Raw genomic sequence first — 16782 nt, 5'->3', positions numbered from 1 at the left:
ATTATTCCAATATTCATTCAGGAATATTCAGCATGCATTGTTTCATCTTGACTCTGCACTGACACTTGTCACTCAGTTCCTGTGTGTCAGGCACAGCAAGCACTTCAGGTTTATCACCTCCTTTGTTTGGTTCTCTGTGGCCATGTCACAGTAGACATGTACTGTCAGGACTGGGTGCACGGGCAGGAGTGGATGTGTGTGCTCGTTTCCTGCATAACTGGTATTTTTCCTTAGGTCCCCCTGAGAGGACCTGTATGAATTCATTTCTTCATGATGTTAAACATTTAGCAGTTTTTATTACATTGTTTGGAGATCAGGGCCTGGAAACTATGGGACATAACTTTAAAGAATACCGGCGCCCACAGAGTGCCTTCTCACCCAGATCAGCGTGTGTGTGTGGATGCGGGGAGCATCCTCTGCTCCCTCTGGAGTCTGGCTTGCTCTGCAGCTTTCTTTAGTGACTGGACTCCCAGGTCCCCGGTTTTTTAAATTTCCAGTTTGGTGAGAGATCCTCTCGCTGTTTTTGCTTGCTATTTCTCTTTTAACACTTTACTGTTTCTTCTCTTTTATAAAAGTGTATTCCTCCTTGGTTCCCATGTTCATCTTTACCGTATTAAAATTTCTGTGTGTACACGCTCAGTTATGTCTGACTCTTTGTGACCCTATGGCCCACAGCCTGCCAGGCTCCTCTTTCCATGGGATTCACCAGGGAAGAAAACTGGGGTGGGTTGCCATTTCCTTCTCCAGGGGATCTTCCCGACCCAGGGATTGAACCCGTGTCTCTTGTATCTCCTGCATTGGCAGGAGGATTCTTTACCACTGTATCACATGTGGCAAATATTTTTATTTTGTTTAATTTTTTCATTTTTTAAACATGTAGATACCTTTTTTGTAGGCAGCTCTTCTGATCTTTGTGGTTTTTACTTTAATCTTAGAAAATCTGTTCAATCCCAGTGTGTTGTAAGCAGCTATCTTAATTTCCTTACAATGTTTCTGTGTTTTTGTTTTTTTGTACTTAGAATTTTACTCCACTTGCAGTTTTACGTGTAAGGTATTATGTGGAGAAGGGATCTACCTTTTTTTCCCCCTCAAATGGTCAGTAAGTTACTTTAAAACAAGTTCTTAATTTTCCTCAGATCTTTGAGAAATGCATTCAATTCGTTTTGGCCCTTTTCTCTAGTTTATGTGCTGTTCCACTGACTCATCCAAATCTCTAGGCCACGTCCACACAGTTCTGAAGAGTGTTTCATTACAGTGCATTCTAGCATCAGGAGACCTCTCCCTCCCTCTCTCCTTCCTACCCTCCACCAGGTATTGTCATTTTTCATTTTTTTCTTGTGTTCTCTGAGAAACATGAAACACTATGAGATTCCTGAGAAACTTTCACAAAGAAATGTTAGTTTCTCCAATGTTTCTTCTTTTATAAGTTTTTTGGCTTTAGAATTTGCTGTGTATATCACATATCTATTTCGAGTAAATTTTTGTATTAGTACCAGGTGTGGGTGGTGGTGTTGCTGGCACCATTTTTCAAGAAGGTGACCTCTTTCCCACCGCATTGCCTTAAACTTCAGTCAATAATCAGTTGTCTTCCATGTATGTGTTTATTTCTGGACTCTCTCTTCACTCTGTTGATCTGTTTGTTTCTCTTTATGCTAAAACAATGCTCTTGATTACTGTTGTTTCATAGTATTAATAATTCTGGAGCACAGCAGTGTTTGCCCTCCAGCTTTGTGTTTTCATTTTCAGAGTTGCTTTGGCTAAACTGCATCCTTTGTATTTCCATGTGACTTTTAGAATTGCTTTTTCAATTTCTATTAAAAAGTAGCCTGCTAGGATTTTAATTGCACTGAATCTGTAGGTAAATTTTGGGGAGAATTGGCACTTTAATAGTATTAAAGTGTTCTGATCCATGAAAGAAATATACCTCTTCTTTTACTTAGGAGTTTTAAAATTTCTTCCCAGCAATATTTTGGGTTTTCTTCTGAATTAGAAGTCTCTCTTAATATATTGGGTTGGCCAAAAAGTTCATTTGATTTTTTCCATAAGGTCTTATGAAGAATGGAATGAACTTTTGGGCCAACCTTATAATATAACATAACATAATTAATATACTGTTTCCCAGCTACCCACTTCATAATCTGTGTTAAATTAGGCTCCTACTTAAGATGTGAAGACAATTGGGGGAGAGTACCATTCCCCCAATAATGAGGACCAGCCAGACAGCCTGCTGAGATGCGGGTGGTCATCTGCTCAGCAGCAGTGCTCTTTATCTCAGCTCTGTGGCCTTCCAGGAGCTCCTTATCTGTGAGCAAGTGCTTTTTAAAAAGTTACATCATTATCTCTCACTCTTATCATGTTACGTGTGTTTTGTTGGGAAATAAGCAATGAATACATTTTCATTCTTATTTGTTGATGTCTGTATCTGGTTATAGGTGGCTTTTATGGTTCTGTTCTCTTTAACCCATTCTGACATTTGACCCATTTCAACTGATGAATGGTTATACAGTCCTTCTCTTCTTTTAAAATGGGTTAAGTTTGGATATGCATCTGTGAAGAACAAACTAAATGTCCTTGAAGTGCACAGGATCTGAAATTTGGTAGACTGTCAGGTGTTTGAATATTTATAGCAATGTAGCATTTTAAGCACATGTGTAGCAGTCTATAAAATCTGCCTCTGCTTATACCTGCTCTAGAGGCTTCATGGGGTAGTGTTACTGTGTGAGTAAGGAGATCTGCGGAGGGATGGGTTTCAACCTAAAGGAACAGCGAATGCAGAGAGCCTATGAGAACCAGCATGGACATTACATCGTCGTAGGATTAAGTGCCAGACTAGAGCAGGAGCAGAGGGAGACGAGGCAGGGGATGAAGCAGAAAGCTACTGTGAGATCAGCTGTGGAGAAGAAGCACACGTGCTGCAGATTTGGTTATCTTCTAAGTGATTGTCAAATAACAGAGGGCTTGGGGTGAGGATGAGCGTAATCCTTAATTTTTCATCTAGTTCTATTAACATGTAAAAAAGCAGAAGGAAGGGAAAGTGGATTGGATAGTAGCACAGCATAAAATTAAATGATAAGATGGGAATTGTGTTGAGTTAAAGGACAGGAAAGCCTGGCATGCTGCAGTCCATGGGGCCACAAAGAGGCGGACAGGACTTGGCAGTTGAACAAAAATATACAGGAGGCGTGCGCTCAGGGTGTGTCTTCACTGCCTGACGCTTAGCTGTAAAAACATGGCAGTGCGAGTACAAGCATGAGGCTTGAAGTAACCAACTGAAAAAAACAAAAAGTTTTCTGGCTATTAATAAACAGATACTTACCTCTTATGAAGATATCTTAAGATTGCTTCACATGTAATTCTAAAGTACACTGTTATTTTATAATATCAATAAAAAGTAGCTTCATCTCCCTCCGGGAAAGTAACTCAGCCCTTATGTATTTATTGTATAATTGAGGAGTGTGAAAAAATGTAACAGCAGAAATATATTTACCAAACTTTTTGATATCCTCAAAACAAATAATTAGGAACTGATGTGGTTCTATTGAAACTCAGCTGCATTCAGAGATATTTAGGAAATAAGGCTTTATAATGAGCTGAATTTGGTCTATAAGTCAAGTAATGACTGGTAACATTAGTTTTTGTAATATGAACAAATGTAATAAGAACTTACCTCTTGTTCTTTTAGCTTTCAGAATAAACTGACTGTAAAAGAAGTGGATCTTTTCTCTTATCAAAACAGTAGTTTTGACAAAAATATAAAAATAGATCTACATGGCTGTTGCTGGTCCTAAAAGGGAGATGGACAGAGGGAGGGAGACCAGGAGAGGGAGCGAGACGGAGGGGAGAAGGAATCACAGGGAGCAGGACCTGGACCAGGGCTCGTTACTGCTGTCCCGCGACGTCTCACCTTGTCCACATCAGCTTTTCGTCTCCTCTCTGCGGTGCTGACATGACATAGACTCTGTGTGTTAGATTTTGTAAATGGTCATGCTGCACTGGATACTGTAGAGATAAGAGTTTACAAGCGTCTACAGCACTTTTTGTGTAAAGCTCTAACCCTTAGTTTTCAGCCCTGACCTGTGTCTTTGGAGCTACTAGTGGAGGGTGATCTTGCGTTTATTTTTCTTTGTTTGTTTTTCTGTCAGTTGTGTGCCAGTCAATGCCATTCACAGTATTAATGTAAGGATTTTACATCTCCATGTTTTTCAGCTTTGTCATCAAATTATTTTGTTTAGTGATACTTTCGATCATCCGTAACTTGACTCAGACCTGAAATAATGGCAGATACGGGAAGAACTTTCCAAATGGAGTCCTTGTCCATGTTCCGACACATCTCTTATTGGGGGATAGTTAACTGTATTTGGGAGTTGACTGAGAGAAATTAATTTTTAGTGACTGTGTCCATCTGAAATAAATTTATTTTGAAAGTATAAGTATAGATAAATATCTAGAATGTAATTTTTTCCTCCCAAAGTTATTTCTGAAGTATTATTTATCAACTGAAAGTTTAACTCTGATGTGCTATTATTTCATTGAGTTGATTATACTTCTTCTTTTTTTTAAGGTAAAGTGCAAGTTAAGAGTTCAGACATACAAGTTGGAGACCTCATCATAGTGGAAAAGGTTGATGCATTTTTAATATATTTTAGACATGTGTATACCAGTTATTAACATTTAGACTGATTGCATCTGAAGGAAATTATTTGAGACAGTTATTTTAAATCTTAACATTATTGTGTAAGATTGATATTCTGAAGGAAAAAATCTAGACTTTTGTATAGTGGTTTTTTTTTTTTTTTTTGCTAAAGTACATTTTAGTGTGTAGTCATATTTTGTCTAAAATAATATGTGTTAACTGTTTATTGTTTCATTGTCAGAATTATATCTTTGACCAAAGAATTATATTAGTTAGAACCTATTTATCATGAAATATGTTTCAGTTTCTGGGGCTTCCCAGGCGGCACTAGTGGTAAAGAACTTGTCTGCCAATGCAGGAGACATAAGAGGTGCGTCTTTGATCCCTGGGTCAGGAAGATCCCCAGGAGAAGGGCATGGCAACCCACTCCAGTTTCTTGCCTGGAAAATCCCACGGACAGAGGAGCCTGGTGGGCTCTGGTCCACAGGGCCGCAAAGAGTCGGACACAACTGAAGCAACTTAGCACACGCAGTTTCAGTTTCTAGAGCTTCCTTTTACAGACAGATGTATTATACATAATTATTGGATATTCTGTGGCTTAAAAAAACGGGAAATGGAAATAAAGAGGATTAGAAAGAAAAAGTTTAGGTCAGTGTTGTAGGAAGCCACAGTGGTCAGAGGTGGCTATGGACAAGCTGCCACTCCACTGGAGTTACCTGCCTGGGCTGTCTGCCTGTGTGGAGAAGCGTCTCTGCCTGCACAGTCTTGCTGAGTAACCGTTACTGAGGGCTCAGTCTTTATTTTTAAGGCTCTTGAACAACTTTTAAAAAAATATGGCAGGTTTTCCTAAGGCCTATTACAGAGGAGTGTGAGCCCTTGGTACCAGCTGACGTCCACCTGGGAACCCACCAGGGCACCCCTAGCCTGCGTCACCCGCAGGGGTGTTTAGTGAGAGGGCTCTTCCTCAAGACTGAAGTGGTCTTCATCTGGTTGCAGTAATGTGTACACAGATAATGTTGTGGGCTGTGTTTGTCTAATATTACAGAATGGGAGAAAATTAAACACATTGATTTGCAACATATTTATGTAGTATTCAGTTATATGAATACTATAAATTACTAACTTTTGATCCATTGTTAGATTTTGGATGGTTTTCTTTTCTGCTATTGAAGAGTGCTGTAGTGAACATCCTGGTACATATATTCTTGCAGAATTCTGTGGGCTAAACGCTGACAAGAGAGATGGCTGAGCCATATGTTGGTCATATACATTTTGATGTAATTTTTTTTAAAAATCAACATTTATTCCCTCACAGTTTGTATGGTCAGGAATCTGGGTACAGCCTAGCTGCACCTCCTGGCTCCGAGTCTGTCCCAGGGCTGCAGTCAAGGGGTGTCAGGGTGTCAGCCTCCTAGCTGTCACCTCCAAGCTCCACTGGGGCGGACCTGATGCTGGTCTCACTCCGGGGCTGGTTGGCAGGACTTGTTGCCTTTTTGGATTCAAGGCCTCAGTTCTACCAGCTTTTGGCCTGAAGCCACTCTCGTTCCTGGCCATATGGGCCTCTCCACCGGGCAGCTCACCACTGACGTGCCAGTTGGAGGGGAAAGAGAGAGTGTAAGTGTCAGCGAAAGGGACCGTGGTATATTAAGAAGACACAGGTCCCTACTCCTGTGTTGCTCAGAGTCCTGAAGAGGGAAAAATAAAAAGTATCCAGTAATTATTTTGGAGTTTCTAATTTATTTATTGATGCCCATAGAACATAAAACAGGATAGAGGAATATAGGGTAATGGTCTAAAATTGACATTAAGAACAGAAGTTCATTTGCAGTAGCATCAAAGAAATAAAATACTTACAAATAAAATCATTGTTAAGAATAAATGAGTGAGGTCCAAGAATAAATAAAAGAGGTCCAAAACTTTGAAGGCTACAAAACATTGTCAAAACACAGTAAAGAAGACCTAGATAAATGGAAGGACTTCCCATGTTCATAGATTAGAAGTATTCATACTGTTAAAACGAGAATACTCCCAAACTGATCTACAGATTCAGTGCTGCCCTCTCAACGTCCTAGCTGACTTCTTTGTAGAAATTTATGAGCTGATTCTGAAATTCATATGGAAATACCAAAGCTTCAGAGTAGCCAAAGCAGTTTTTAAATGTATGAACAAAATTGTTCGAGTATTCACACTTCTCCATTTCAGAACTTTTTAAAAGTTAACAGTAATCAATCAGGACAGTATGGAACTGGCATAAATTAAACATTGAGAGTCCAGAAATAAAGCCTTAAGTTTGTGGTTAATTGACTTTCAACAAGGGTGCCTGGAAAATTCAGTAGGATGGAGCTGTGTTTGGGTGGGTGCTTATTTTTGATCCAGTGCTGATTGTGACATTCTTCATTTTGTTGTCTGCAGTTATAGTTCATTCATTTTGTTGTTGCATACTATGACTTTTATCCTTTCTACCACTGGTGGATAGTTGGGTTGCTTCCAGGTTTTCTTGTTAGGAATGATAGCTGCGAGACATCCGTGACCATGTGTTGTGGCTCACGCATGCGCAATTTGCTGCTGCATATGTACTCAGGAGTGGGCTTGTTGGCTTTAGGGGTGTGTGGATGTTTCACCTGAGTGCTTACTCCAAATGGTTTTGCAGAGTGATGGATCAAATTAGTACTGAGGTCAGCAGGAACAGTTCCCATCCCTCATGTTTGCCATCACTTAGCACTGCCAACCTTTTAAAATTACCATTTCCAGATTGTATACGTAGCAAGTTGTAGTTTTAATGTGCATTTCTGTAAACTGTCAAAGGTGAACACTTTTTATATGATTTTGGATATTTCTTTTTTGGAAGCTTCCCTGTGGTTCAGTGGTAAAGAGCCAGTGAAAATCTCTTACTATTTTTCTTCTGAGTTATCCTTTCTTATCAGTTTGCAGGCCTTCAGATATTCTAGATAGGAGTCCTTTATTAGTTTTATCTTGCAAATATCTTTTCTTTCCTAGTAGGCTTTGTGGAATAGAAATTCCTAGTTTAATGAAATCTACCTTATTAATCTTTTCATTTATAATAAGTTTTTTTTAATTTGTGGTGGGGGAGGGGAAGGAGTCTTGTTTAAGAAATCGATCTTTCTACCAAAAAGTTATGAAAGTATTCTTCTGTATTATCTTTTAGGTTTTATTGTTTTGATTTTGACATTTATAATTCATTTGGAATAGGTTTTTGTGTTTCTATTGACATAGAGGCCTGGTATTACCTCTTCTCATCGCCCATAGGTATCTAGTTTTCTCTAGAAAGCTATTTATTTATAAGATGTCCACAGTGCCAACTTCCTCATAAATCTGGTGTCCATATTTGTGTGGACTGACTTCTGCATTCTCTACTTTACATTATAAAATGATCTATCTTTGTGGAATGTCATCTTGTCTTAATTATTCTATTTTAATATTTAGTTTTGCTATGTTATACATTCAGCCCTCCATGTTGTTAGTCATTCTTGGCATTTGCATTGCCCTCTATATATTAGGAATGTCTTGTCAGTTCCCATCAAAAAAGCATATTAAGATTTCGATTGAGTTTGTATTGAATGTATAGGTCAGTCTGTGGACACTTGTAATACTGCATATTATAATGTGAGAGCACAGTGTGTTCTATTTAATTTCTTTCAGTAATGTTTTATAGTTTATAAATTTTTTTATAGTTTTTTATTGAGAGAACTTGCCCATCTTTCATCTGTTTTATTCTAATGCTAGTTTTTTCTTATTACCAAAATGGGCATTTTTTTTTAATGTACTTTCTTGCTGTTTGTTACTGGAATATATGTTTTCATTTTCTGTGTCATTAATTTTGCTCTTATATTTGCTTACATCTTTGATGTTTGTGTTCTTTGTATTCTTTGGGATTTATTGGCTTTTTGTTTTTCTGCTTTCAAACAGATATTCAGTTCCCTGTGTGTTGTTAGTCTCCCTTTTCTTCTGTTTGCAGTTTAATCATGTATACTTTCCTCTTACCATTTTTCTAACTTTGGCTGTGTTCCACACATTTTGATATGTTGAGGTTTTATTACCAACATTTTCTAATTTCCATTCCCCCTTCACCTAGGGGTTCCTTAGCTCTCAATAATGGCCTAAAGAAATGTTAGAAATTATTTCATGTTAGAAATAAGAAGCACTGTTCTGCAGCATATCTTTTTTCACCATTAACAGCTCAATTTATATTTGTTGTTGTTGCTTGCTGACTGACAATAATTCATTTCTTTATTGTTTGTATATAAATATTTACTTAGGTCTCAAAAAATATAAATAATTCATGAAATTATGTGAAGTATTCTTATTATATTTTTCTTTAGTTTGTACAGCTTTCCCAGCTAATTAATGCTAATGCTAAGTATTATTAGTAGTACTAATTAATACCAATTATCATCAGTAATAGTGATTAAGTAAATGTATAAATAGTGAACTTTGAGTTTTTCTCCTTTTCTGCCTTGTAAAAGAGTATCTTCTCAAATTTGTAGGGTTTAGTCTGCTCAGCTGTACATTTATTCATTCATTCAACATTTACTAAGTGTTCATTTTTGATATGCTTTGTTTTGTGTTAGATGTTAGAAGAACACTATCCTCCCCTTCCTGGTCATTTAGTCAGATAGTGCATAATTTTTTTTATAAGGCAGTAAACATATACTATATGTATGAGTCGAAGTACAGCAAAGGCCACAGAAATGGTAATGTTTAACATTTTTTAGAAATAGAGTAGTTTCAGATCATCACTAAATGGCATTTACATGATTCATTGATGGGGAAAGAAATCTTAGAGATCTAACTAAAATATGAATTAAATTTTCATTTTTGTTATACAAATTATAAATGTTTCAGCATAGAGATAATATTATTTTAGTTGTTTTTAGCAGCTGTTTCGCCTTTGAAATGGAATTGTGTTAATTTATAAACTTACATACAGATAATTAATATTTTATGTTACTCTGCAGAATCAAAGAATTCCATCGGACATGGTATTTCTTAGGACGTCAGAAAAAGCAGGTATTTTTATTTTTATTTGCATTGCTGATGATTAGTTTTTGGCAGTTTAATTTTCATATTGAAAGATAAAGTTATTCTCATAAGAATTTTTCTTCAAATGATAATTGAATCCTTTAATTTCTAAATCACATTTAAGTATGTTTAAAACAATGATTTTACTGTATAATATGTTGGTTTAAAAAATATAATCCTATCAGAATCTGTTTGTCAAGTGAATATTTTCATGCAATCCATTTTGATATCTAAATAATTAATGATGTTGCTCAAATTTTGATTGCTGTTCTGCATTTACAGTTTTATTCCTCATTTAGCAAACATTCATTTAGCACTTACCATGTGCCGGGCACTACTTGTTGCTTAGGACACAAAAGGGAGTGAAACCAAGTTGCTCTTTTCAAAGAGTTGATGATATATTCATTTATGGAAGTATACATGTTGACAGCTAGCAATACTCTGATTGTATATAAATATTAAAAGACATGTGGGGGTGATGGGAGGGAGCAGACAATTTGCCTGGGTAAGTTGAAGTGAGCTTCACAGTAAAAATGATATTTATATGACCTGAACTTTAAACAAGAAGAAGTTGCTAAAGTGGTAATGAAAAGGAAGCTTCTTGTGGTCAGAGAGAAGAACTGTTAATTGGAAATCAGGAAGCTTAAACTCTAGTCTGCTTTGACTAGTTTCTAATTATATGACCTATCCGTGTGGTCATACACTTTCATCATCTCTAAAATGATGGGAGGTTTATCAGGTAATATCCAAAGTTCCTTCTGCCTTATGTTTCTGACTTTGTTGAATAAATGAACATTATTTTTATAGGAAGCTCAACATGTTATTTTTGTTCTGGAAACTCAGCATATTGTTTGTAGCATGAAAATTCTATAAAGGACTCAGTTAAAAATTTAGAGTTGTTGGTTTAGTTTTTTCTCCATTTATAAATAGTGTTTTCCTTTTTTTAAGGACATTTTAAGTCATCATAAAGAAGGAAGATGTTTTCTTTTTTCACCAATTGTGTTACGATTATTTACATCCTAAGAGGCATGCTAAGTTGCTTCAGTTGTGTTCGACTCTGTGCAACCCCATGGACTATAACCTGCCAGGCTTGTCTGTCCATGGGATTCTCCAGGCAAGAATACTGGCAAGAATACTGGAGTGGGTTGCCATGTCCTCCTCCAGGGGAATCTTCCCGATCCAGAGATCCAGCCTATATCTAAGTCTGCTGCATTGGCAGGCAGGTTTCTAACCACTAGCGCCACCTAGGGCTAGATATAAATTTACTTTCAGTTCAGTTCTTCCCTTGTAGCTCAGCTGGTAAAGAATCTGCCTGCAATGCAGGAGACCTGGGTTCGATCCTGGGTTGGGAAGATCTCCTGGAGAACGGAAAGGCTACGCAGTCCAGTATTCTGGGCTAGAGAATTCCATGGACTGTATAGTCCATTGGGTCACAAAGAGTCAGACATGACTGAGCGCCTTTCACTTCACAGTTCAGTTCATTGATCAGTCGTGTCTGACTCTCTACGACCCTACAGACTGCAGCACGCCAGGTTTCCCTGTCCATCACCAACTCCTGGAGCTTACTCAAATTCATGTCCATCAAGTCAGTGATGCCATCCAACCATCTCATCCTCTGTCGTCCCCTTCTCCTCCTGCCTTCAGTCTTTCCCAGCATCAGGATCTTTTCCAGTGAGTCAGTTCTTGGCATCAGGTGGCCAAAGTATTGGAGTTTCAACTTCAGCATCAATCCTTCCAATGAATATTTAGGACTGATTTCCTCTAGGATTGACTGGTTGAATCTCCTTGCAGTCCAAGGGACTCTCAAGAGTCTTCTCCAACACCACAGTTCAAAAGCATCAGTTCTTCTGCACTCAGCTTTTTTATAGTCCAACTCTCACATCCATACATGACTACTGGAAAAACCATAGCTTTGATTAGATGGACCTTTGTTGGCAAAGTAACGTCTCTGCTTTTTAATATGCTGTCTAGGTTGGTCATAACTTTCCTTCCAAGGAGCAAGTGTCTTTTAATTTCGTGGCTGCAATCACCATCTTCAGTGATTTTGGAGCCCCAAGTCTCTCACTGTTTCCACTGTTTCTCCATCTATTTGCCATGAAGTGAGGGGACTGAATGCCATGATTTTAGTTTTCTAAATGTTGAGTTTTAAGCCAACTTTTTCACTCTCCTCTTTCACTTTCATCAAGAGGCTCTTTAGTTCTTCTTCACTTTCTGTCATAAGGGTGGTGTCATCTACATACCTGAGGTTATTGATATTTCTCCTGGCAATCTTGATTCCAGCTTGTGCTTCATCCTGCCCAGCATTTCGCATGATGTACTCTGCATATAAGTTAATAAGCAGGATGACAGTATGCAGCCTTGGCATACTCCTTTGCCGATTTGGAACCAGTCTGTTCCATTTCTAGTTGTAACCATTGCTTCTTGACCCACATACAGATTTCTCAGGAGGCAGGTCAGGTGGTCTGGTATTCTCATCTCTTTAAGAATTTTCCATAGTTTGTTTGATCCACATAGTCAAAGGCTTTGGTGCAGTCAATAAAGCAGAAGTAGATGTTTTTCTGGAATTCTCTTGCTTTTTCGATGATCTAGCGGATGTTGGCAATTTGATCTCTGGTTCCTCTGCCTTTTCTAAAACCAGCTTGAACATCTGGAAGTCCACAGTTCACGTACTGTTGAAGCCTGGCTTGGAGAATTTTGAGCATTACTTTGCTGGCATGTGAGATGAGTCCAATTGTGCGGTAGTTTGAACATTCTTTGGCTTTGCCTTTCTTTGGGATTGGAATGAAAACTGGCCTTTTTCAGTCCTGTGGCCACTGCTGAGTTTTCCGAATTTGCTGGTATATTGAGTGCAGCACTTTTATAGCATCAACTTTTAGGATTTGGAATAGTTCAACTGGTTTCCATCACCTCCCCTAGCTTTGTTCGTAGCAATGCTTCCTAAGGCCCACTTGATCTCACACTTTAGGATGTCTGGCTCAAGGTGAGTGATCACACCATCATGGTTATATGGGTCATGATGATCTTTTTTGTATAGTTCTTCTGTGTATTCTTGCCACCTCTTCTTAATATCTTCTGCTTCTGTAAGGTTCATACCATTTCTGTCCTTTATTGAGCCCGTCTTTGCATGAAATGTTCCCTTTACCTAAATTTACTTTACTGTGTGCTATTTAATGGGCAGTTTTCTTTTTCCTGTGGGACAGAGACTGGCGAACTACTTTACCAGTCCCTTTCCCTTTCCTGTCCAGTTAGACGAAGCCATGCCCTGAGGTGTGGCAGAGGAAGGGTGGCTGAAAGCTGCGTGCACCGGTTTTAGCCCCGGCTCTCCCTGCGCTGGCTGCGTCTCCATGACTGCTCTGACCTTGGGAGCTGCCTGTTGAAGATGGCAGAGCTTCCCTCAGCTTAGGTTCCTAAATGACTGTGTGTAACAGTCCTGTCCCCTTCCATCACCTAGTGAGCTCTGTATGATGGAGACTTACTATTAACTAGTAGAGTTGGAAGGTTTATCTTTTATGGATAGAATAGTGTTCCCTTAGCACCTGCAGAGCTGTGACAGGCAGTTAAACTCTGCCTTTGCCTTCATGTCTTGTTTGTACAGACCCTCAAGTTCTGCTAGGCTTGAGAGATTTGGGCCTTTGCAGTTTTCAAGGGGATGTGTGTATCCCTGCACTGGCAGGTGTGGCCTTCTAGACTCTTGGGAATATAGAGCTCTTACCCCTTGTCATCTGATTTTCCAGCTTTTCTTTTAAATTTTGTGATCAGCTTGTTGTTTACCCCAGCTTTGCTACCACCCAAGGAATCTGCGATAATGAACAGTTGCCACTGATTGCTTCTGACAAAGATTCCAGGAGAAACACCATTCTCTGTGACTCAACTGTGGGTTGGGTCAAAGCCAGACAAACCCTACCTAGTCAGGTGATTACAGCTCTCTGGGCGTGGAGTTTGGGGAGTCCCAGCCCTCATTTGTTCTCCTCAGTGTCTGCCAGACCTCTGGTTTCCTCAGCTCTGTGAAGTTTGACTTGGGGACAGGTTACTGGAAAAGGGACAAGTCAGACCACACAAGTCTGTCATAGTTAGATTTAGCCCCATTTCTTAAATAAATGCACCTGGGATTGTTGCAAGTCTGATTATTTTCCAGAGTTTTGAAAAAAATTGCTTTTGACACCTTTTGCTAATGTTCTCATTACAGTTATGGAGGAATGGGTTTACAGAGATTTTTACACTGCCATCTCTCCTTATTTATGGTTTGTTTATCTTTGTTTGTAAATGTATTCAGTATAATGAATAACAATGTGTGTATTTGGGAGGTGCTTTTATATTTAATTGCCTTTGTAGTGATTATGGTAGATATATATGTAAGAATATTATACTAAATGTGAAAATGGCTATAGGTAATTAACTTAAAAGAAATATATTATGCACATCATGTTAGGAGATTAAATGTGAACAATATCCATCACTTTAAAGCTAGAAGATTATTAGAAAAGTCCATTTTTCAGAGCAAGAATCTGAAGGCTAGAATACAAATTCTTTGCTAAAGTTTTGGAAATTGTAATTCAGCCACTGTATAATTGTTATGGCATGACATAGTAAGATAGCAATTCAAATAGAATATTAGAACATTAGTTATAGTGTTATAGTGACAAATGATATAGTCTGTTGTGCTGACTTCAGATAAATAGAATTGTATCCAAATGGATTATGTTCTAAAAATGTCTCCTTTTTCTCAGATTTTGCTTTGCATTGTATGTTGTAGGGACAGTTTCTCTCTGTAGGATAATGATATTTAATTTTTGGAGGACATAGATCTTTTTGAGACTCCTAAGAATTATCACTTTGTTCCTGAAAAGAATGTACACAATATATATGTCTGCTAATTTTTTTATTTTTTACATATTCCTAAAAGATTATTAATGATCCAAGTTTAAGATCATGCTGTCATCTGTTTTAACCTGTGGTTATATTTCTCAGGTTTAGGATTTTTTATGTCAAGTTTTAATTGTTAAAACAGTTACTAATACTTATATGGAGATATTAACATGTCAGATTCCTGTTTTGTGATATTTTTCTTCTCTTTATAAAATGACTGCATAGCTTCTAGCTATGTAAAATTTGTGTCATAATATTACTTTCAATCAAAGATTTATTTTTAGAAATTCTGTTTCTGTGACTTTATATAATTATTTAAGTTTTTAAATTAAAGCGTAATTTTTAAAAGTACACATTCAGAATTTTTTGTGTATCTGCTAACACTATAAATATTACTTTATTATTTTTTAGTTTCAGCTCAGAAAGCCCTGATAATGCATTGTCTATTATAATAAGAATCTTTAACACTAGGCAGTATAAAAGTCTTAAATCTGTGCAGCATGTTCAAGTTTGGACAATAGCCACTGGGCGTTTGTCAATACAGCTCAGCGAGTCTCTTGGTGGCATCATATTGACTGTGTATTAATACAGGGTATTCTATCGGGCCGTCAGTTGATTGTTTAGAATGTAAATGAAGCTGTTGATGGATCTGGTGACTGATGGCTTAAATTCCAATTAATCAATTGCTTCATCAGTTTCTTAATTCAGATCAAATATCTCCTGAATGCACACAATTCTTCTAGTGGTATTAAGAGAAATTAATGCTTTAGAACTAATTTTCATCAATCTCTTATAAATGCCAATATCTTTTTCACTTGTCTCCTAAGTGATGACATTATCGTTTAAGTGTTTGGGACATACCACAAGAGATCAGCTGTCACTTGTTAGTGGGCGAGGGGTAGGTAAATGACACTGTACTCCTCTGCATTCTCTGTGTGGTACTATTCATCTTGCCACAGCTTAAAAATTTCATGCAGAGTCATTAAGTCATATAAATGATTTAGAAATTAAGTTTAATGGCAAATGATCTGGTATTACATATGCAAAGTCAATGTCTATTTTTCTTTTGTTGGGCACATACTGTAGCCTGTCTCTTTCAGAGCCGTTGCATGTGTGAGCTGTTGCAGGCAGGCTGCTAATATTACAGGGTAACTTATTAAAACTTATGACAGACTCGTGTGCCCTGTCTCTGAGGGTCCCATCAATTACTTTATCACCAGCTCTCCTAGGCGACCCATACATGAGTTAATCTTCATTTGATGATCATTAAACCTGTCCTTTGCTGTCAACTCTTGTCAATTATACCAAATAAAATCAAGTATTCATAAGAAGTCAGTAATAGGATATAAGCAGACCAATTTAATAATTCATTTTTACTGAGCCTTAAGTGGCATCGGTTATAGCTAGTGCTTGCTGTTAAAAAATTACTAGACATAGTTCGTGTAAGACAAGGTGGCCATATTTACAGTTTTTCTACAGTTCATTTTCTCTCTTTAAATTGTATCGTGTGAGTCTAGTAATGTTAACTGTTGTTGTTCAGCTGCCCAGTTGTGTCCAACTCTTTGTGACTCCATGGAATGTAGCATGCCTCCCTATCCCTATTAACTGTACTGGAAGATAAATGATATGTCAATTTCCTCTATAATTTTAAGAATAGTGTAATTATTTAACATGAGGTATATCCTTTTACTTTGAAGAAGAGCATGTATATTGTTTCTAGTGTTTGGTAAGTTTACAGATATCTAGGTAAGGTATATAAACACAAAATACGTGAAATTTAAGAGGCTTTAGAGAGTCTTTCTTGTCTCATTTTATATGTTAGAAAGCAAACCTTTAGAGCAGAGCCATGGGCATCGATGTCTCAAAGTATGTGTCAGACAGAATCTAGAATCCACTCCCTTTCAAGTTGTTTTTGTACTTTATGAAGTACACACACAGATGTATAAACATGCATATATTTAAGAGGAAAAAAGCAATCTTGAGAAAAACGTTTAAGCGTAAAATAATATGTACTGCAAATTTCCTTGAACTCCTTTTTAGTTAAAACCAGTTATTCTCCTTATCATAAATCTGTTGACAAATAATGCATAACAAAATTTGTTTCCCTGTGAACTTTATTGGGAACAGACCTTGCTTAAGTCCATGCATGAGGGCAGTGCTGAAAACAATGGGGAGCTTGGTGGGCAGTAGTTCAGAGGACGAATCTGTGATGCACTCCAGCAAGGGAAACAGCAGCCCTGCCA

At 37.6% G+C, this 16782-nt stretch overlaps 1 protein-coding gene across 5 annotated transcripts in view; it reads left to right on the top strand.

The window, feature by feature from the left end:
• The window catches only part of ATP9B (ATPase phospholipid transporting 9B (putative)), a 151452-nt gene that overhangs the window by 35136 nt on the left and 99534 nt on the right, over nt 1–16782 (top strand). For all 5 annotated transcript variants that reach the window (XR_011563738.1, XM_019986527.2, XM_070778625.1 and 2 more), the window contains exons 6-7: nt 4562–4620; nt 9610–9661. Coding sequence is in view for 4 of the 5 variants with exons in the window: in XM_019986527.2 (XP_019842086.2) it covers nt 4562–4620; nt 9610–9661 (111 nt within the window). In the remaining variant the exon portion in view is untranslated. The remainder of the gene's footprint in view (nt 1–4561; nt 4621–9609; nt 9662–16782) is intronic.

Source organism: Bos indicus, chromosome 24 (genome assembly GCF_029378745.1).
Source record: "Bos indicus isolate NIAB-ARS_2022 breed Sahiwal x Tharparkar chromosome 24, NIAB-ARS_B.indTharparkar_mat_pri_1.0, whole genome shotgun sequence".
Taxonomy (NCBI): domain Eukaryota; kingdom Metazoa; phylum Chordata; class Mammalia; order Artiodactyla; family Bovidae; genus Bos; species Bos indicus.
The sequence above is the reverse complement of the archived record's forward strand: the minus strand, read 5'-3'. Positions and strand labels throughout refer to the sequence as shown.